Source organism: Salmo salar, chromosome ssa12, assembly GCF_905237065.1.
Source record: "Salmo salar chromosome ssa12, Ssal_v3.1, whole genome shotgun sequence".
NCBI lineage: Eukaryota > Metazoa > Chordata > Actinopteri > Salmoniformes > Salmonidae > Salmo > Salmo salar.
In genome coordinates, this window is record NC_059453.1 from 66,166,038 (window position 1) to 66,189,190 (window position 23,153).

Here is a 23,153-nt window from a genome sequence, read left to right on the forward strand (position 1 = left end):
AACATCCTGAGGTTGAAGAGGCGCTTTTGCGCCTTCTTCACCACACTGTCTGTGTATGTGGACCATTTCAGTTTGTCGGGGATATGTACACGGAGCAACTTAAAAAGACTTTCCACCTTCTCCACTGCTGTCCCGTCGATGTGGGTAGGGGGGTGCTCCCTTTGCTGTTTCCTGAAGTCCACAATCATCTCTTTTGGTTTGCTGACATTGAGTGAGAGGATATTTTCCTGACACCACACTCCGAGGGCCCTCACTTCCTCCCTGTAGGTTGTCTCGTCGTTGTCGATAATCAAGCCTACCACTGTTATGTTGTCTGCAAACTTGATGATTGGGTTGGAGGCATGCATGGCCACGCAGTTGTGGGTGAACAGGGAGTACAGGAGGTGGCTGAGAACGCACCCTTGTGGGGCCCCAGTATTGAGGATCAGTGGAGTGGAGATGTTGTTTCCTACCTTCACCACCTGGGGCCGGATCGTCAGGAAGTCCAGGACCCAGTTGCACAGGGCGGGGTCAAGACCTAGGGACTCAAGCTTAATGATGAATTTGGTGGGTACTATGGTGTTGAATGCTAAGCTGTAGTCAATGAACAGCATTCTTACATAGGTATTCCTCTTGGCCAGATGGGATAGGGCAGTGTGCAGTGTGATGGCGATTGCATCGGCTGTGGACCTATTGGGGCAGTAAGCAAATTGAAGTGGGTCTAGGTGGACAGGTAGGGTGGAGGTGATATGATCCTTGACTAGTCTCTCAAAGTACTTCATGATGACAGAAGTGAGTGCTATGGGGTGATAGTCGTTTAGCTCATTTACCTTAGCTTTCTTGGGTACAAGAACAATGGTGGCCCTCTTGAAGCATGTGGGGACAGCAGACTGGGATAGGGATTGATTGAATATGTCCGTGAACACACCAGCCAGCTGGTCTGCGCATGCTCTGAGGACGCGGCTAGTGATGCCGTCTGGGCCGGCAGCCTTGCGAGAGTTAACACTTTTAAACGTTTTACTCACGTCAGCCACGGAGAAGGAGAGCCCACAGTCTTTGGTAGTGGGACGAGTCGGTGGCACTGTATTGTCCTCAAAGCGCACAAAGAAGTTGTTTAATTTGTCTGGAAGCAAGACGATGTCCGCAGCAGGGCTGGTTTTCTTTTTGTCATCCGTGATTGTCTGTAGACCCTGACACATATGTCTCGTGTTTGAGCCGTTGAATTGCGACTCCACTTTGTCTCTCTACAGACAATTTGCTTGTTTGATTACCTTATGGAGGGAATAACTACACTGTTTGTATTCGGCTATATTCCCAGTTGCCTTGCCATGATTAAATGCGGTGGTTCATGCTTTCAGTTTTGCGCGAATGCTACAGGAGGGAAGCAACAAGATGGAGTCATGGTCAGATTTGCCAAAAGGAGGGCGGGGGAGGGCCTTAGAGTAGCAATGGTCAAGCGTGTTACTAGCTCGTATACTGCAATCGATATGCTGATGGAATTTAGGTAGCCTTGTTCTCAAATTAGCTTTGTTAAAATCCCCAGCTACAATAAATGCAGCCTCAGGATATATGGTTTCCAGTTTGCATAAAGTCCAGTGAAGTTCCTTGACGGCCATCTTGGTATCCGCTTGCGGGGGATATACATGGCTGTGACAACCGAGGAGAGTTTTCTTGGGCGATAATACGGTCGGCCTTTGATTGTGAGGAATTCTAGGTCAGGTGAACAAAAGGACTTGAGTTCCTGTATGTTGTTACAATTACGCCACGAGTCAGTAATCATGAAACATACACCCCCGCCCTTCTTTTTACAGGAGAGATGTTTATTCCTATTGGCACGATTCACTGAAAATCCCGTTGGCTGTACTGACTCCGACAGCATGTCCCAAGCTAGCCATGTTTCCGTGAAACACACTGTTACAATCCCGGATATCTCTTTGGAAAGCAACTATTGCCCTGATTTCGTTGACTTTGTTAACTGGGGACTGAACATTAGCGAGTAATATACACAGAAGCGGTGGGTGATGTGCACGCATTCGAAGCCTCACTAGAAGACCGCTCCGGCACCCTCTCCTCTGGCGGAATTGCTTTGGGTCGGCCTCTGGAATCAGTTCTAATGCCCTGGGAGGTGCCAACAAAGGATGCGCTTTGGGAAAGTCACATTCCTGGTCGTAATGTTTTGATATAAAAATGGCTGCATTGGACCTTTAAGGTTTACCCACTGGGACATCACATATAAACACTTTTTAAAAATGTATCTTAACAAAACTCAAGGGAAAAAAGAAAAAAGACAATCTCAATCGTATTGTAGAACATTTCTTATTGCGTGGAATTACTTTACTCAAATGTTGACAATTGAGCTGAACAAATCAATCATGTATTACATGTTCTAAAATGGAAATACACAGCAATGGGAGGGGCAAGTGTGTTGAGGTTCTACATAGATAAATCAGTTATATCAGAGCAGAATTGCTATCATTGATTCTTATTGGTTACTTACAAACATGAGCCAAAATAACCTTGTACATCAGCAAGGAATACAATTCTTAATTTAAAACAAATACATTGATCTAAACAAAAATATAGTTATGTAGGTAACAACACTTGATATGATGTTGCCATTTTCAACCAATACAGGTTAATTAACACAATGTCCCATTTAATTGTGTGGCTCATTAGACATTGATTTGGACCATAGGCACGCCATCCAGCCATGCCCTTAGTGCAGCAACATCACATATAGAACCATGGCGAAAGCCTGAAATTCTAGTCTCTCTGGCTCCACTGCCTTGTGCCCTGCTATCTAAGTCTATATTACACCAGGCATCAAACCAACTCTAGTCTTCACTAACCAGAGGTACTCCTTGTCTTCAGAGGAACAGTCTCTTGCAGTTCAATGGGCCTCCACCCGTTTCAAAATAGAAACCTCTATCTCTACATGTGTATTACATATACTGTACATTTTAGACAATGTGAAAATATGAAAACCAATCAAATAATATATTTCCACGCATTTCAAAATAAAGCAATAGCTTCCTTACATTGTTCATGTTCCGAATTCCTCCATCATATGCATTCAACGGGCATATGAAACAAAGGCATGATACATCCTTGTAAAAGCAGTATACTTTCATATGTACGTACACCGTCTAAACCGTGGATTTGACATGGTTTAACTCTCCATGACCCGATCCAGCAGAACTGAGCTTCTCTGAGAAACACATCAAGGACAAACGGTGGACTTGAATCACAAGTGGCTTCCTATTGATTGGTTTGTTTAGAGATAGATTATGGGGACTGAAGGTCCTCTTGATGGCTGTCTATAACACTATATACACCTAGCTGGATACCGCATGCAAAGTCACACCCACTATGTTTAACAGCAAGTGGCAATGCACTGGTGCGTGCCATGTCTGTGGCAAATAGCATAGAAGCTGGATAGACAGACCACAGTAGACAGCCATACAGACAGGACAAGAGTAGCATGCTATGGGGAAGATATGCCGTGTTGCAGAACTAATCTCTTGATCCATTCCCCACATCTATCTGTCGATGTGCAACGCATTCCATCACCAGTGTCCCTGCAGTCAGGAACAAAACACCCCTCCCACCTCCTCCTTGCTCCCTCTCGCCCCCCCATGTTAGAAAATGCCATTTTAAAGCAGGATGACCTTTACACTAATATGATGAATGTGCTGCCATGGCTGTCAGGGGGTTGGGCGGGACACATCAATGACTAAAATAGAGACCCTTGCCCAGTGGACAGGGTGGGGCGATCGAAGACCCGTTGAGGACATGGGGGGTGGGGAGGAGAGGTCCCCATGTTGTCACAGGCAGAGCAGGCGGGAGCCCTCGTCCCCCTCCTCACCCTCAGTCTGGGGGATGCGGGGCAGCATGGCCGAGCGGGTCAAGCCCCAGAAACGAGGAGGGGACAAGTCTTTCTTGGTGGCTGTGAACTTCCAGCCCATGTGTGAAGCACAGGTACGACACTGAGCGATTGTCCAGGCATACCTAGAGAGGAAAAACAGAAAGAACATATTAGTCCTCATGCATTTGTGCTGCATGCCACATTTCTTATTATTGTTGTCATAAGGCACCTGACACAGAAACTAATACCCTAGTTGGTTGTCTTTCAAATCCCCCTCAACATATATGGCATACCAGATAGTATTGTTCTAATCATCAGCTAATAGAGGCCTAAGGCTCTCGGAGGCTCTCCTTCCCAGATATTACACTGAGAAAGAACAGAGTGTGTGTCTAATCAATACAATCCACTCGCATCTCCTCTCTATTTGTTCCAGCCTCATTTCCTCCTCAGACCAAAGCCTTTGTTGGCTTTCACGTGGGAACGGCGGCAGGAGATGGAAGCAAGGCACACAGACAAACCACTCCCCTCCAGGCTCTCATCTGACACCTGTCAAATGAAGACGTATCCCAGTGTTCTCTTCTTGGCAATAGCATACCATTTGAAGTGGCTGCATGACAAGTATCACCCAGCAGCACTGGCAATTCAAATCGGCTGTATACTGACAAACACCAGTATACAGCCTAAAACTGCCATCTTGTGGGTCTGTTGCTCTCTCTACAACAAGTCTTCGCAGAACACCTTATGCTAACAGGCTGTAAAAGCACCCTTCCCCAGAAAAGCAGTGTGGCACATAGAGGTTGAGTGGAGCAAAAGCCCTTTCTTCCCGCTACCCCTCCATACCTCCACTCAGAGGACTTGAATAAGACTCAGCTTGACCAGTGCCAGCCCTCGAGGAGAATAAGTGGAGGCCGTTATTACTGTCATTATTATTACTGGAGGCTAACACCGGCACAAATGCATTGTCTCATGCAGAAAATGCATACTGGAGACCATTTATGAGGAGCGGCGTTGGTTGAAGGGGCCCTTACGTTACAGAACCACTGAGAAGCCCGTGGAGCGCTCCACTTCTCTTCAAACACTTCAGGTTCTACGTCAATACCTCGGTCAAGCCTGATGTTATGTACCCAGGCACCCGCACACACAGCTGCTGTATGTGTAAGGTATCCCCGCAAGGAGAACTATGTCAAAAAATATATATACATTTAGCATATTGACGACATACCAAAAATGACAAACAATACCATAAATGACAGTACACCAAAGGGCCAGACACTTTTGTTTTCAAGTCTTTAGCAGCTTAGATTATTCCTGGACCAAATAAGGTATTAAAGCGCAAATTAACCAAAAAAATACTTCTCTGGTTGAAAACGGCCTGTGTGCATAATATGAGTCAGAAACATGCATTCTAGTGTCAAAATGGATTACAAAATGTAAGTAGGATAATTTTGGTCATAAAGTCAGTATCGTCCCAAACTGAGATTTGCGAGATGTAAGCTTTCCTTGGGTTGGGTTTATTTTTATTTCAATCCTGCCCACATGTCCACAGCTGGCAGCACCCAAGTAATCATCAATTGAAGTGTTTCCCATAAAAACAAATCCAGCGCATCGGGGGTGCATTGCTATTTCTAGCTGTTCCCATAGACTTCCAGTCATTGAGCCCACGGCTATCGCGTCTCGGCAGAAATATATATTTACAAACATGACATGTTTTTTTTTTATTTATTACATGCTTTACATACTTTTTTGCAGCGGCGGCAACAATTTAGCAGTGGTGGATCACAGCTGCTTAATGAATATAGGGGAAACACTGAATTTGAAGTGCAGCTGCACACGACCCAATCGTAATGTCCACTAAACACATGGGTTTGGAACGCACACTGACCGTGCTAAATTTGATTTAACTTTGGATATCCCTATGGGGCTAGTTAGGATAGGGTATCCAAAGTCAAACAACTTTTGCAATGGTCACACACCGGCCAACTGAAGCCAATTGGCTACTTTCAGAATGTTACATCTTCACCATACCATCTGGTTTGTGCTTAGTGGGACTAAAATTTGTTTTTCAACAGGACAGTGACCCAAAACACACCTCCAGGCTGTGTAAGGGCTATTTGACCAATGAGAGCGATGGAGTGCTACATCAGATGACCTGGCCTCAACAATCACCCGACCTCAACCCAATTGAGATGGTTTGGGATGAGTTGGACCGCAGAGTGAAGGAAAAGCAGCCAACAAGTGCTGAGCATATGTGGGAACTCTGTTGGAAAAGCATTCCTCATGAAGCTGGTTGAGAGAATGCCAAGAGTGTGCAAAGCTGTCGTCAAGGCAAAGGTGACTACTTTGAAGAATCTCAAATATAAAATAGATTTTGATTTGTTTAACACTTATTTTGGTTACTACATGATTCCATATGTGTTATTTCATAGTTTTGATGTCTTCACTATTATTTTACAATGTAGAAAATTGTAAAAATAAAGAAAAACCATGGAATGAGTAGATGTGTCCAAACTTTTGACTGGTACTGTATATGTGCGTGTCATGTATAGAGAGGCATTACCCTGGAAACCAGCTGTGGAGCGTGGACGGCCTACCGACCAGGTTGAGGTTGCTGGCTTTGTAGACGGTCAGGGTCTCATGGACGTAGCCGTGGGGGTTGACATAGGCTGCCATGGGGCCGTACAGAGACAGGCTGCAGGAGAAGAGAGAGGAGACATGGTAGAGATTTAAAAAAAAGTTAGTCTAAACCACATTGTACAAATAGCAGCTGAATTGACTGTAGAAAATGACATGCAAACATTTTAAGTACCGGTATAGAAATATACTAAAACTACAAATATTCTAAAATTATACAAACATACTACAATGATCCCCAGGCCAGGTGGCTAAGGCTGTGGTAAGGTACAGGTCAGACAGTTTAGCCCAACTGAATGGGACAGTAGACAGAAAGATGGTTATGAAACCTAACTAGATGAATGTCAAGCAAGAGACAACTTCTGCTTAATCCTTCCTTCATCGCTCTCATTTGAGCAGAGTACAAACGCACCTGCAGCATCATTAATCTAGTGTGTTTGAAACGTATACTGTATTAAACACATCAGTCATCAGTTATGTACACTGAGTATACCAAACACTAGGAACACCTTCCTAATATTGAGTTTCACCCTCCCTTTTGACCTGAGAACAGAATCAATTTGTCAGGACATGGACTCTACAAGGTGTTGAAAGCGTTCCACAGGGACGCTCGACTGTGTTGACTCCAATGCTTCCCACAGTTGTGTCAAGTTGGCTGGATGTCCTTCGGGTGGTGGACCATTCATGATACACACCGGAAACGGTTGAGCGTGAAAAACCCAGCAGCGTTGCAGTTCTTGACACACTCAAACCAGTGCGCCTGGCACCTATTATCATACCCTGTTCAAAGGCACTTAAATCTTTGTCTTGCCCAATCACCCTGTGAATGGTTCATATACACAATCCATTTTTCAATTGTCTCAAGGGTTAAAAATCCTTCTTTAACCTGTCTCCTCCCCTTCATCTACACTGATTGAAGTGGATTTAACAAGTGACATAAGGGATCATAGCTTTCACCTGGTCTGCCTATGTCATGGAAAGAGAAGATGTTCTTAATGTTATATATACTCAGTGTATAGCTGCCCGTTCCCTAGTAGGGCTGCACAGAACCAGAAATGGGTCTGGAGAAGCTCATTGCCTCTGCTTTTGGGTGCCTGTTTATCGCAACACTACCATCTCACTCTAACAACTAGTGTTAGACTACTCGACAGACACTATTCAGAGTCTAGGTGCATCTCTCCCTCACCTGAAGATCTCGTTCTTGGTGGTGATCTCTGTATCTTGGCACTGCTTGCAACACAGCGAGGTGCACTGTAGGAAAAAAAGACAACTAATGTGACTTCATGTTCAATCCACCAGACTTCTGTAGCAGAAGCAAACATCCCCGTAGTTATTGCCTGTACTAACAAGCACCTCAGAAGGGCCAGGTGTTTCTCTTTATAACCCTCTTTCTCCAGGCAGCAGCATGAGAGTGCTAATTATCTTCAAGCAGTGGTGCAGGCTCTGAGTGATGAAATCATAGCAGGGGGTGCAGAGTGGTCAGAGTGATGAAATCATAGCAGGGGGTGCAGAGTGGTCAGAGTGGAGATGAGGGTGATGATGGAGGTAGGGTTTAGGGAAGTAGCACTGTAACAGCTCTCAATGCATCAGAGAGTTCACAAAGGAAGGCAGCATCTCCGACCCACCGACTCAGAGGGGAAATTATCATCACTATACAGTATATAGGCAGTGGCTAAAAATACTGAACAAAAATATAAAACCAAACAAGTGCTGGTCACATGTTTCATGAAAAGTTCCATACACACAAAAGTCTGGTTTCTTTCAAATTTGGTGCACAAATTTGTCTACATCCCTGTTGGTGAGCATTTCTCCTTTGCCAAGATAATCCATCCACCTGACAGGTGTGGCATACCAAGAAGCTGATTAAACAACATGATCATTACACAGGTGCACCTTGTGCTGGGGACAATAAAAGGTCACTCTAAAATGTGCAACTTTGTCACACAACACAATGCCACAGATGTCTCAAGTTTTGAGGGAGCGTGCAATTGGCATGCTGACTGCAGGAATGTCCACCAGAGCTGTTGCCAGAGAATTTAATGTTGTTTTAGACAATTTGGTAGAACGTCCAACCGGACTAAAAACCGCAGACCACGTTTAACCACACCAGCCCAGGACCCCCACATCCGGATTCTTCGCCTGCAGGATCGTCTGAGACCAGCCACCCGGACAGATGATGAAACTGAGGAGTATTTCTGTCTGTAATAAAGCCCTTTAGTGGGGAAAAACTGATTCTGATTGGCTGAGCCTGGCTCCCCAGTGGGTGGTCCTAGCTCGCAAGTGGGCGTGCCAATGCCCTCCCAGGCCCACCCTTGGCTGTGCCCCTGCCCAGTCATGTGAAATCCATAGATTAGGGCCTAATTCATTAATTTAAATTGGCTGATTTCCTTATATGAACTGTAAATAAAAGCCCGTCTGGTGTTCAACCTTCCCAAGTTCTCTCACGTCACCCCGCTCCTCCGCTCTCTCCACTGGCTTCCAGTTGAAGCTCGCATCCGCTACAAGACCATGGTGATTGCCTACGGAGCTGTGAAGGGAACGGCACCTCCATACCTTCAGGCTCTGATCAGGCCCTACACCCAAACAAGGGCACTGCGTTCATCCACCACTGGCCTGCTGGCCCCCCTACCTCTGAGGAAGCACAGTTCCCGCTCAGCCCAGTCAAAACTGTTCGCTGCTCTGGCACCCCAATGGTGGAACAAGCTCCCTCACGACGCCAGGACAGCGGAGTCAATCACCACCTTCCGGAGACACCTGAAACCCCACCTCTTTAAGGAATACCTAGGATAGGATAAAGTAATCCTTCTAACCCCCCCCTTAAAAGATTTAGATGCACTATTGTAAAGTGGTTGTTCCACTGGATATCATAAGGTGAATGCACCATTTTGTAAGTCGCTCTGGATAAGAGCGTCTGCTAAATGACTTAAATGTAAATATTGAAATTGTCACATGCTGCATTTAAATTTTTGTTCAGTATATAGACACTAGCACATTAGAGGAGAGGGAAGAGAGAGAGACAGGGGCGTTTGTCACAGAACAGCAGGGAGGAGTAGGGGGTCAGAGGTTAGACAGATCAGTCGGGGAGTCAGTCGGTACAGCTGGATGGATGTGTGTTGTGTGTTTAGGGGTACATATCAGACAGTGTGTGGATGGTCAGTGCTAAATTGTAAGGTTTAGTGATGTGTATTTCTGGCTCTGTGCGTGGGCGCACATGTCTGTGTCTGTGCTCACCCGGGCCATGATGTCCAGCTCACAGCGCAGCCTCTGGATGGCACTGCCAATCTTCAGCAGCTGGAGCCGAAGGGCATCATCTATGGGCAGACAGGCCGCCACTCTATAGGAGAAATCTGGCAGGAAGGAGTGGGAGCAGGAATATTACAGTTCAGGATTTGAATTCCATGAGATTGTCAGTAGTACTCTAAAAGATTTTAGGTGGCATATATACTCTGAACAAAAATATAAAATGCAGCATGTAAAGTGTTGGTCCCATGTTAAATGAGCTGAGATAAAAGATCCAAGAACTTTTCCATACACACAAAAAGCTTATTTCTCTCAAATCTTGAGCACAAATTTGATTACATCCCTGTTAGTTAGCATTTCTCCTTTGCCAAGATAATCCATCCACCTGACAGGTGTGGCATATCAAGAAGCTGATTAAACAGCATGATCATTACACATGTGTACTTTGTGCTGGGGACCATAAAAGGCCCCTCTAAAATGTGATGTTTTGTAACGCAAACGCAATGCCACAGATGTCTCAAGTTGAGGGAGCGTGCAATTGGCATGATGACCGTAGGTAAAGTGGGGGAAAAAAGTATTTGATCCCCTGCTGATTTTGTACGTTTGCCCACTTACAAAGAAATGATCAGTCTATAATTTTAATAGTAGGTTTATTTGAACAGTGAGAGACAGAATAACAAAAAAATCCTGAAAAACGCATGTCAAAAATGTTATAAAATGATTTGCATTTTAATGAGGGAAATAAGTATTTGACCCCTCTGCAAAACATGACTTAGTACTTGGTGGCAAAACCCTTGTTGGCAATCACAGAGGTCAGACGTTTCTTGCAGTTGGCCACCAGGTTTGCACACATCTCAGGAGGGATTTTGTCCCACTCCTCTTTGCAGATCTTCTCCAAGTCATTAAGGTTTCGAGCCTGACGTTTGGCAACTTGAACCTTCAGCTCCCACCACAGATTTTCTATGGGATTAAGGTCTGGAGGCTGGCTAGGCCACTCCAGGACCTTAATGTGCATCTTCTTGAGCCCTCCTTTGTTGCCTTGGCCGTGTGTTTTGGGTCATTGTCATGCTGGAATACCCATCCACGACCCATTTTCAATGCCCTGGCTGAGGGAAGGAGGTTCTCACCCAAGATTTGACGATGCATGGCCCCGTCCATCGTCCATTTGATGCCTCCTCCTCCAAACACGGCAAGTTGAGTTGATGTCAAAGAGCTCCATTTTGGTCTCATCTGACCACAACACTTTCACCCAGTTGTCCTCTGAATCATTCAGATGTTCATTGGCAAACTTCAGACGAGCATGTATATGTATTCTTGAGCAGGGGGACCTTGCGGGCGCTGCAGGATTTCAGTCCTTCACGGCGTAGTGTGTTACCAATTGTTTTCTTGGTTACTATGGTCCCAGCTGCCTTGAGATCATTGACAAGATCCTCCCGTGTAGTTCTGGGCTGATTCCTCACATTTCTCATGATCATTGCAACTCCATGAGGTGAGATCTTGCATGGAGCCCCAGGCCGAGGGATATTGACAGTTCTTTTGTGTTTATTCCATTTGAGAATAATCGCACCAACTGTTGTCACCTTCTCACCAAGCTGCTTGGCGATGGTCTTATAGCCCATTCCAGCCTTGTGTAGGTCTACAATCTTGTCCCTGACATCCTTGGAGAGCTCTTTGGTCTTGGCCATGGTGGAGAGTTTGGAATCTGATTGATTGATTGCTTCTGTGGACAGGTGTCTGTTATACAGGTAACAAACTGAGATTAGGAGCACTCCCTTTAAGAGTGTGCTCCTAATCTCAGCTCGTTACCTGTATAAAAGACACCTGGGAGACAGAAATCTTTCTGATTGAGAGGGGGTCAAATACTTATTTCCCTCATTAAAATGCAAATCAATTTAACATTTTTGACATGCATTTTTCTGGATATTTTTGTTGTTATTCTGTCTCTCACTGTTCAAATAAACCTACCATTACAATTATAGACTGATCATTTCTTTGTCAGTGGCCAAACGTACAAAATCAGCAGGGGACCAAATACTTTTTTCCCCCACTGTATGTGGACCAGAGCTTTTGGCAGTACGTCCAGCCAGCTTCACAACCGCAAACCAAGTGAAAATGTCCTTGTTCTTCCATGGCCTGAATACTCACCAGATGTCTCAAGTTTTGAGGGAGTGTGCAATTGGCATGCTGACTGCAGGTATGTGGACCAGAGCTTTTGGCAGTACGTCCAGCCAGCTTCACAACCGCAAACCAAGTGAAAATGTCCTTGTTCTTCCATGGCCTGAAGCATGTTTGGGATGCTCTGGATTGACATGTACGACAGCGTTCCAGTTCCCGCCAATATCCAGCAACTTCGCACAGCCATCGAAGAGGAGTGGAACCAACATTCCACAGGCCACAATCAACAGCCTGATCAACTATATGTGAAGGAGATGTGTCACGCTGCATGAGGCAAATGGTGGTCACACCAGATACTGACTGGTTTTCTGATCCACACCCCTAACTTTTTTAAAAAGGTATCTGTGACCAACAGATGCATATCTGTATTCCCAGTCATGTAAAATCCATAAATTAGGGCCTAATGAATTTATTCCAATTGACTGATTTCCTTATAGGAACTGTAAATAAGTAAAATCTTTGAAATTGTTTCATTTATTTTTTTGTTCAGTGTATATACACAGTATACATGGTCTAGAGGACAGTTGTACCTATAGCGTTTGTGGGGAGGGAATCATCCTTGAGGTTCTCGTCCCACTCATGGAGCTGTCTCTTCACTCTCTTCATCAGAGTCTCCTGGGAGACAAACACAAGAAACCATGTTACAAACAAGATGTGTGTCATAACAGTCACTAAACTCACTTACAGTATTTCTCTGAAACGCATTATGGAATAAATCAGCTCAATCATGTTCCAGTGGAAATGTTTTGTCTGTACACACACACAGTAGTTCTATCTAGCCCTGATAGGTTAGCACACTAACCTACAGAGCAGAGATGAGCAGGGCATTCAGTACTCACAGAGTCATAGAGGGCGTAGACCCAGGAAGGCCATGAGGTCATGTTGGCACAGTGAAACTTCCTCTGAGGAGGACAGAGGCAAACACACAGACAACAAAACCTCAGCAAGAGAACATCTTTATTCATCTTCATTGTTGAACACAAACACTGGGATGCCAGGTCGCATTCAGGAGTGAGCAACTGTATAAAGAGCGGATATGTTTTCTTTTCCCATATGACAAAGAAGCATGTCTGTTCTAGCTAAAACAAGTTTATATGAACACTTCATAAGGTTGGGCCTTGATTTGAACACATCTCATGTTTTGTATGTCTCGGCTTGAAGACTGCCACCTCTCCTCGGCATCTTAAACAACACCCTAACAAACAATTAACGTTGACTCCATCCCTCCCCGTTCCTAATTTCCACAAGAATAATGTGTGTCGGACCTGGCGGTAGGTGGCCCACCAGCGCTGGGCCTGTTTGCAGCTCTGGGCGGGGGGTCTGGAGGAGGGGTGCATGTGGAGGCGGGACAGGGGCGTGAGCTGCACTGCAGTCAGGGGGTCCGGTAGAATCCGCTCGGGGAGGATCTGCACCTTGGCCTGTCTGATCCTGGAAGAGACAAGAGACAAGACACAGAGAGAATTGGGGGCTAGATAAAGATAGTGAATAAACCCTTAGGTACGTATACTATGCATTTCAATTACAAAGCAAAAGCATACTTCATCAGAGAGAGGAGATAATCTGGGGCCTTAGTGAAAAAAAACATTACGTGGTGGATTAAAGCATGCAATTTGGTGCAAACATTCCTCAGGTGACAACATCCCAGAAGGGGTGCACATTAACATTTTACCAGGAATAGAGTTTTTTGCGTAAATCCAAAATGGCTTCCATAATAAAGGTATTTGACCATAAAACGGTTATGCAACAAATAAAAGCAGGACATTTGGTACAAACATTCCTCAGATGATATAAAAACATCCTAGAAGGGGTGCTCATTGCAAATAGCTTGTGCGAATATCTGCATAAGCCAGACACAGAGCACAAACATACCATATTATGGTGTGGTACCTGCCCTTAAAAACATACATAGTGGCACAGCCAGTCCACAAGGTGGCGTAGCGCCAGTCTTACATTCTTTGGAGAAAACCCTGCCGGACATATTAACTCTGGCTTCATTCATACATTAGACCAGTCAGCACAATGCTAGCAGCCAACCATATTTAGCCTAGGCCTACTCAACGTAAAGTCCCCAAAAGAAAACATCACTTACGTGCATGACTTTAAATTGTATTGCTTACTATTATTTCCATGCTACAGGCCACCTCTCAACACATTTACTGAAGGCAATCTCCATCTCGCATTCCCAAATCTCCAAACTAGCTTTGTGATACTGGCAGATGCTCAAAATATAAACTGCAGCTACTCAGTGTTAACAAAACGGCTGGTACACTGTGTCCACAAACGTGCTTGAGGAAATGGACATCTGCTACATTGTTCCATGTTACAATAACAAAAGTGAGTGCACAGGCTTGACTAGTCAGATTCACAGTGATTTGATCAACCACTGCGCTATCCATGGTGCTGAATCTCTGCTACTAGGCCTATTTGCTTGTATATAACCATGTCAGAGGTGAAAGGCTTGCCTTTGAGATGAATACATTCATGGATGTACAGTGAGGGAAAAAAGTACTTGATCCCCTGTGGATTTTGTACGTTTGCCCACTTACAAAGAAATGATCAGTCTATAATTTTAATGGTAGGTTTATTTGAACAGTGAGAGACAGAATAACAACAACAAAAATCCAGAAAAACACATGTCAAAAATGTTATAAAATGATTTGCATTTTAATGAGGGAAATAAGTATTTGACCCATCTGCAAAACATGACTTAGTACTTGGTGGCAAAACCCTTGTTGGCAATCACAGAGGTCAGACGTTTCTTGTAGTTGGCCACCAGGTTTGCACACATCTCAGGAGGGATTTTGTCCCACTCCTCTTTGCAGATCTTCCCCAAGTCATTAAGGTTTCGAGGCTGACGTTTGGCAACTCGAACCTTCAGCTCCCTCCACAGATTTTCTATGGGATTAAGGTCTGGAGACTGGCTAGGCCACTCCAGGACCTTAATGTGCTTCTTCTTGAGCCGCTTCTTTGTTGCCTTGGCCGTGAGTTTTGGGTCATTGTCATGCTGGAATACCCATCCACGACCCATTTTCAATGCCCTGGCTGAGGGAAGGAGGTTCTCACCCAAGATTTGACGGTACACGGCCCCGTCCATCGTCCCTTTGATGCGGTGAAGTTGTCCTGGCCCCTTAGGAAAAACAAAAAATTTTTACCGGGGTGGTGTTCTTGGGGTCATAGGCAGCATTCCTCCTTCTCCAAACACGGCGAATTGAGTTGATGCCAAAGAGCTCCATTTTGGTCTCATCTGACCACAACACTTTCACTCAGATGTCCTCTGAATCATTCAGATGTTCATTGGCAAACTTCAGACGAGCATGTATATGTATTCTTGAGCAGGGGGACCTTGTGGGCGCTGCAGGATTTCAGTCCTTCACGGCGTAGTGTGTTACCAATTGTTTTTTCTTGGTGACTATGGTCCCAGCTGCCTTGAGATCATTGACAAGATCCTCCCGTGTAGTTCTGGGCTGATTCCTCACCGTTCTCATGATCATTGCAACTCCACGAGGTGAGATCTTGCATGGAGCCCCAGGCCGAGGGAGATTGACAGTTCTTTTGTGTTTCTTCCATTTGCGAATAATCGCACCAACTGTTGTCACCTTCTCACCAAGCTGCTTGGCAATGGTCTTGTAGCCCATTCCAGCCTTGTGTAGGTCTACAATCTTGTCCCTGACATCCTTGGAGAGCTCTTTGGTCTTGGCCATGATGGAGAGTTTGGAATCTGATTGATTGATTGCTTCTGTGGACAGGTGTCTTTTTTACAGGTAACAAGCTGAGATTAGGAGCACTCCCTTTAAGAGTGCGCTCCTAATCTCAGCTCGTTACCTGTATAAAAGACACCTGGGAGACAGAAATCTTTCTCTTTTGAGAGGGGGTCAAATACTTATTTCCCTCATTAAAATGCAAATCAATTTATACAATTTTTGACATGCATTTTTCTGGATATTTTTGTTGTTATTCTGTCACTGTTCAAATAAACCTACCATTAAAATTATAGACTGATCATTTCTTTGTCAGTGGGCAAACGTACAAAATCAGCAGGGGATCAAATACTTTTTCCCTCACTGTATGTACTCTATATGTATTGTCTTTTCTCTGTGGGACTGATGACCATTTCAATGCTAATAAACAGTAGACACATGTTGAAGCGGTCACCAGGGTGTATAGATCGCAGGGTGATCAGTGTAGGGTAAATGACCGCCGACACAATCATAGGTAAGTCACCAAGTGCACCAACAGGTCCAAATTGTTTTGACCTCAGGGGGTCTATGTACACCTACTAATGAATAGACCGACTGAAGACGCGAGAGATATCATTATAAACACTATTAATGTACATGGAATACATGGGGTTTCCATGGTAATGAAGATCTTAGTGACGTAAAGTTCTAGAACAGCTTAATCAGTGAGCGGTTGACCTCTATAATAACCAGGTGCAGCAGCCTGTTCTTCCTCCATGTCTCATATATGTTGGAATGTAATATGAACTGAACTGTGTGAGATATTTAACTATTCAATGAAGAAACTGAAATGTTCGCACCTTCCCTATCTGCAGAAACTTTAGTTGCGGCAAAAATGTTACTAAATTTAAAAGTTCCTCAGTTAAAATTTGGATTAAATTATGAGTAAACTGTGTTACAGAACAACAACGCCAGCTTAAACCATAGCTTCAGTTTTACAGATACTTTCCTGCAATTCTACCCACCGTGCCATGACTTATGCCATGTTAATATGACATCTGAGTGAGTGAGAGTGACTAACAAAATAAATGGCTTTCGTGCCCAGTCGGTATTCGGCCATGATAACTACAAGTTTAAATAGCTGGCGCAACTAATTTACCAATCCAAAAGTTGTTAGCTAGCTGACTGACACTAGCTTGGTTTCCATCCAACTGGCGACAGATTTATGGGAATATTATAAAATCTGCCTAATAAAATTGGGCTTGTTAAATGGATTTCCATCACATTTCCAACTCTACTGATGTTTTTTGACACAATAAATGTAGCGTTAGATAGTGAATGTGCCCACTCTGGTATTGGCACGTGCTCTCTAGCCAACAGCTCGCAGAAATAGTGTGGGTATTGTTGTATTTATTTAACTAGGCAAGTCAGTTAAGAACAAATTCTTATTTACAATGTCGGCCTACCCCAGCCAAACCAAAACGACGCTGGGCCAATTGTGCGCCGCCCTATGGGACTCCCAATCACGGCCGGTTGTGATACAGCCTGGAATCGAACCAGGGTCTGTAGTGACACCTATTATGGATTATTAAAAGTGCGAGAATTTTTATTTGTCAAATGGCAGCCAAGCATCGATCATCATGTCAACAGGATGAGCCCCTCGATATTTATTGGAAATGACCATCAAGCTCATCAACTTGCACTTTGACCACCATTTGAAGTTCGTCGTAACTTATTTATTATGTCGCCGAATAAACTGCATGCTTTCCCAAGTCATAGTGGGATGACCACAAGTTTATTTCGAATGATGATTATTATACTGAACAAAAATATAAATCCAACATGTAGCAATTTCAACGAGTTTACTGAGTTACAGATCATATAAAGAAATCAGTAAATCAAAATAAAGAAATAAATTAGGCCCCAATTAATGACTGGGCAGGGGCACAGCCATGATTGGGCTTGGGAGGGTAAAGGCCCACACACTGGGGAGCTGGCCTAGCCAAACAGCATTAGTTTTCCCCACAAAAGGGTTTTATTACAGACAGAAATACTCCTCAGTTTCATCAGCTGTCCGGGTGGCTGGTCTCAAATGATACCGCAGGTGAAAAAGCCGGATATGGAGGTCCTGGGCTGGCGTGGTTACATGTGGTCTGTGGTTGTGAGGCTGGCTGGATATACTGCCTAATTCAACATTGGAGGCGGTTTATGGTCGACAAATGAACATTAAATTCTCTGTCAACAGCTCTGCAGTCAGCATGCAAATTGCACGCTCCCTCTAAAATTGAGACATCTGTGGCATTGTGTTGTGTGACAAAACTGCACATTTTAGAATGGCCTTTTATTGTGCCCGCAGCACAAGGTGCACCTGTGTAATTATCCTGTTGTTTAATCATATTCTTGATATGCTTTTTGTGTGCATTTACAATTTCTGTGATCTTAGCTCATGAAACCACTTTATATGTTGCGTTTATATTTCCGTTCAGTGTGCATGTACAGTACCAGTCAAAAATGTGGACACAACTACTCATGCAAGAGTTTTTCATTATTTTAACTATTTTCTAGATTGTAGAATAATAGTGAAGACATCAAAACTATGAAATAACACATATGGAATAATGTAGTTACACCTCCAGGCTGTGTAAGGGCTATTTTACCAAGGAGAGTGATGGAGTGCTGCATCAGATGACCAGGCCTCCACAATCACCCGACCTCAACCAAATTGAAATGGTTTGGGATGAGTTGACCCGCAGAGTGAAGGATAAGGAGTCAAGTGATCAGCATTGTGGGAACTGCTTCAAGACTGTTGGGAAAGCATTCCTCATGAAGCTGGTTGAGAGAATGCCAAGGTGTGCAAAGCTATCATCAAGGCAAAGGGTGGCAACTTAAGAATCTCAAATATATTTTGATTTGTTTAACACTTTTTTGGTTACTAAATGATTCCATGTGTTATTTCGTAGTTTTGATGTCTTCACTATTATTCTACAATGTAGAAAATAGTCAAAATAAAGAAAAGGTGTGTCCAAAATTTTGACTGGTAATGAACTGGCAGCTTCATTAAATAGTACCCACAAAACACCAGTCTCAACATCAACAGTGAAGAGGCGACTCCGGAATGCTGGCCTTCTAGGCAGAGTTCCTCTGTCCAGTGTCAGTGTTCTTTTGCCCATCTTTAACTTTTCTTTTTATTGGCCAGTCTGAGATATGGCTTTTCCTTTGCAACTCTGCCTAGAAGGCCAGCATTCCGGAGTCGCCTCTTCACTGTTGACGTTGAGACTGGTGGTTTGCGGGTACTATTTAATGAAGCTGCCAGTTGAGGACTTCTGAGGCATCTGTTTCTCAAACTAGACACTGTAATGTACTTGTCCTCTTGCTCAGTTGTGCACCGGGGCCTCCCACTCCTCTTTCTATTCTGGTTAGAGACAGTTTGGATGGAAACCTGCTTAGTGACTGAAATATCAAAAGGAATTGCTTATGCACAACCAAATTTCGAAATTGCACCTTGTGTATTCTACCTCTCAACAACCATGTATTTGGGAAAGAAATACTGCTGTAACTATATAATGCTGGTCACAAAACAATTGGTTTACCACTGTCTCTGAGGATATATGATTGTCCACCCCTTATAGGGAATACTGTCTGATGTGCTTTCCCACTCAGATGATACAAATAGAGTTTTCCATCTTGTGGTTACTTATGGTATCACTTACAACATATTTCCTGCTCATACATACATAATCTCTACTTACAGTTGAAGTCGGAAGTTTACATACACCTTAGCCAACTACATTTAAACTCAGTTTTTCACAATTCCTAACATTTAATCCTAGTACAAATTCCCTGTCTTAGGTCAGTTAGGATCACCATTTTATTTTAAGAATGTGAAACGTCAGAATAATAGTATAGAATGATTTATTTCATCTTTTATTTCTTTCATCACTTTCCCAGTGGGTCAGAAGTTTACATACACTCAATTAGTATTTGGTAGCATTGTCTTTAAATTGTTTAACTTGGGTCAAACGTTTCCGGTAGCCTTCCACAAGCTTCCCACAATAAGTTGGGTGAATTTTGGCCCATTCCTCCTGATAGAGCTGGTGTAACTGAGTCAGGTTTGTAGGCCTCCTTGCTCGCACATGCTTTTTCAGTTCTGCCCACACATTTTCTATAGGATTGAGGTCAGGGCTTTGTGATGGCCACTCCAATACCTTGACTTTGTTGTCCTTAAGCCATTTTGCCACAACTTTGGAAGTATGCTTGGGGTCATTGTCCCTTTGGAAGACCCATTTGCGACCAAGCTTTAACTTCTTGACTGATGTCTTGAGATGTTGCTTCAATATTTCCACATAAGTTTCCTACCTCATGATGCCATCAATTTTGTGAAGTGCACCAGTCCCTCCTGCAGCAAAGCACCCCCCACAACATGATGCTGCCACCCCCATGCTTCACGGTTGGGATGGTGTTCTTCGGCTTGCAAGCCTCCCCCTTTTTCCTCCAAACATAACGATGGTCATTATGGCCAAACAGTTCTATTTTTGTTTCATCAGACCAGAGGACATTTCTCCAAAAAGTACGATCTTTGTCCCCATGTGCAGTTGCAAACCGTAGTCTGGCTTTTTTATGGCGGTTTTGGAGCATTGGATTCTTCCTTGCTGAGCAGCCTTTCAGGTTATGTCAATATAGAACTTGTTTTACTGTGCATATAGATACTTTTGTACCTGTTTCCTCCAGTATCTTCACAAGGTCCTTTGCTGCTGTTCTGGGATTAATTACACTTTTCGCACCAAAGTACGTTCATCTCTAGGAGACAGAACGCATCGCCTCCCTGAGCGGTATGACGGCTGCGTGGTCCCATGGTGTTAATACTTGCGTACTATTCTTTATACAGATGAACGTGGTACCCTTCAGGCGTTTGGAAATTGCTCCCAAGGATGAACCAGACTTGTGGAGATCAACAGTTTCTTTTCTGATGTCTTGGCTGATTTCTTTTGATTTTCCCATGATGTCAAGCAAAGAGGTACTGAGTTTGAAGTTAGGCCTTGAAATGCATCCACAGGTACACCTCTAATTGACTCAAATTATGGCAATTAGCCTAGCAGAGGCTTCTAAAACCATGACATACTTTTCTGGAATTTTCCAAGCTGTTTAAAGGCACATTCAACTTAGTGTATGTACATTTCTGACCCACTGGAATTGTGATACAGTAAATTCTAAGTGAAATAATCTGTCTGTAAACAATTGTTGGAAAAATTACTTGTGTCATGCACAAAGTAGATGTCCTAACCGACTTGACAAAACTATAGTTTCTTAACAAGAAATTTGAGGAGTGGTTGAAAAACAAGTTTTAATGACTCCAACCTAAGTGTATGTAAACTTCCCACTTCAACTGTAATGGCCATGAAGATAATGCCTTTATAAATCCGAAAATGATGATAGTCAAAGTGAAGCTCAACTGATAGACAGATTGGATATATGTTGGTCTGTGTCTTATTAGCCGTTTTACTCATTACTATGCCCAGGTTCTACGAGGTTCTAGGTCGTTCTGGTCTGGTCAGTAACATTTAGTTCCACTCACCCATCGGCTTGGGTTCTGATCTCATGGACCTTGAACCGCTGCCGTCCGACTGCCTTCACTTTGACTGTCTCAATGCCGTACTCCTGCTCCTCCCGGTAAGCATAGATCTCAGCCGTCGTCCCAAACTCTGCCTGCACCTCGCCTGTTTCACTGGGGGGAGTACAGACATCTATTTAGCAACACCCTATTGTGCTCTACTCTAGCCATGCTCACACGTAGAGCAATACACACCAATCAAATGCATTCTAATACATGAGAGAGAATGAGCAAGAGAAAACTTTGTGGAGAGGGGTAGCCAATTGGAATGCAGCCCATTACGATTCCCACTCTTTCTGAACCCATACACTCTCCCTCCGTCCCCCTCTGCCGTCCTCCTCCTCCTCTCTCCCGCCATACCTGTGTGCGAGAACAGCAAAGGTGCGGTCTCTCTGGATAATGCTTCGCATCATGCTGACCTCCTGCGGTCTGAAGAGCTGCAGCGGCAGGGTCTGTCCTGGGATCAGCATGACAGCTGTGAACGGCAGCACTGGGATGGTCTGGCAGCTGTCGTCATCGTGCACCGTGCGCCCATGAAACTCCTCCATGTCTGAGCCCAGGTACTGGGAGGGAAGGGGGCATTGGAGGGAGAGACATTATCAGATACACAAACAAACAGCACTACTGGAATCAGTAGGCAAATCTAACTGTACTGCTTATTTGAATAAATTACTGACTAAGTGATTAAAAGGCAGAAGGGAAGCATTTCCCAGATACGGAAAGAAGAATTAGTACTGTGTGTGTAGAAAACCCCATACTGAATACTGATACAGCTGCACAACAATACTTTGTAGAAGTAAATATAAAACCCACAGCATGTGAAGTTGGAAGACTGGGGTCAAAGTTTATGTTTGGTTTTTCTGCATCCTCTGCATCCTCACGGTCCTCAGTCTCCATCTCATTCTCCTCTTCCTCTTCATTTTCTATAATAGTGATTGGCAAGCAATACATACTTAAACAAGCACATATGTACTCTCTCTTTCACTTCAAATGACCCCATTGTAAAAAAAAAAAGAAGAAGTATTTCCCTTAGTCATTGTGTTGACAACAGCATAACCTGTTGGACATGCATTTAGATGATGATTACCAGTGATCATACACACAGACCAAAAAACCTAGCTCTGGCAAGCTACTGCATCTTAATGCCAAGTACAAGTAGACTGACATGACTATCAACTGGGGATTAAATCACATTAGCATACATGGTAGCTAGCTAACTAAATAGACAATTTAATTACAGTCTGTTGAAACAATTCCATAGCTAGCTAGCAAGATATTACAAATTATAAAACAAGCAATCAATCCGTCAAGATAAAAAATAAAAATAATTGCTTGACTGCGACAGCGATTGAGTGAGTTGATTATGCTCTGTCACTTGAAGTGGTGTGGCCTCGATTCTTTGCAGAATACAAAACTGATTTTGGCTTGCATAACGAGGCTTTACCATTTACAATAACCAACGTATTCAGTACACTAGTATACCAATGCAATTCAACTGAAGACACATTTACCGGGTAAAAGTTGTAGTTGGTTGCCCATGTCGTTGATATTGTTGTCGCCTGCACCCCTCTCGTCGGCCATATCCTTCTGTTTACACCATAGACTGTAAAAAAATGGTTTAGACTCTTCTTTCTCAGTGGTGTCTTACCGCAGGGTATGCGTCGAAAACGACTCACTATCGTCCCTCAGTGGAAGGAGCTAGTCTTGTATTCCTGTTTTCAAAATGAATTATGCATTTTGGGTTAAGGGAATTATTATTTCAAGTTTCGAAGTTTATTCGCTACGTGCACAGGATACAGCAGGTGTAAACCGTACCTTGATAGCTCATACTGGAGCGGTTGAGGTGGATTTATAAATAAAAAGTGACTGATAGTAGAATATATACTGCTCAAAAAAATTAAGGGAACACTTAAACAACACATCCTAGATCTGAATGAAATAAATAATCTTATTAAATACGTTTTTCTTTACATAGTTT

The 23,153-nt window shown here is 43.7% G+C and overlaps 1 protein-coding gene across 1 annotated transcript; it reads right to left on the reverse strand.

The window, feature by feature from the left end:
* Nucleotides 1–2,276: 2,276 nt before the first annotated feature.
* crbn (cereblon) lies at nucleotides 2,277–22,823 on the reverse strand. The gene is made up of 11 exons (XM_045691655.1): nucleotides 22,687–22,823; nucleotides 21,989–22,098; nucleotides 21,536–21,738; nucleotides 21,140–21,289; nucleotides 13,156–13,318; nucleotides 12,730–12,792; nucleotides 12,421–12,505; nucleotides 9,707–9,822; nucleotides 7,662–7,726; nucleotides 6,402–6,533; nucleotides 2,277–3,987 (listed from the first exon to the last, which is right to left on the reverse strand). The coding sequence occupies exons 1-11, from the start codon at nucleotides 22,754–22,756 to the stop codon at nucleotides 3,804–3,806; spliced, it is 1,341 nt and encodes a 446-aa protein (XP_045547611.1). The 5' UTR covers nucleotides 22,757–22,823; the 3' UTR covers nucleotides 2,277–3,803.
* Nucleotides 22,824–23,153: the final 330 nt, after the last annotated feature.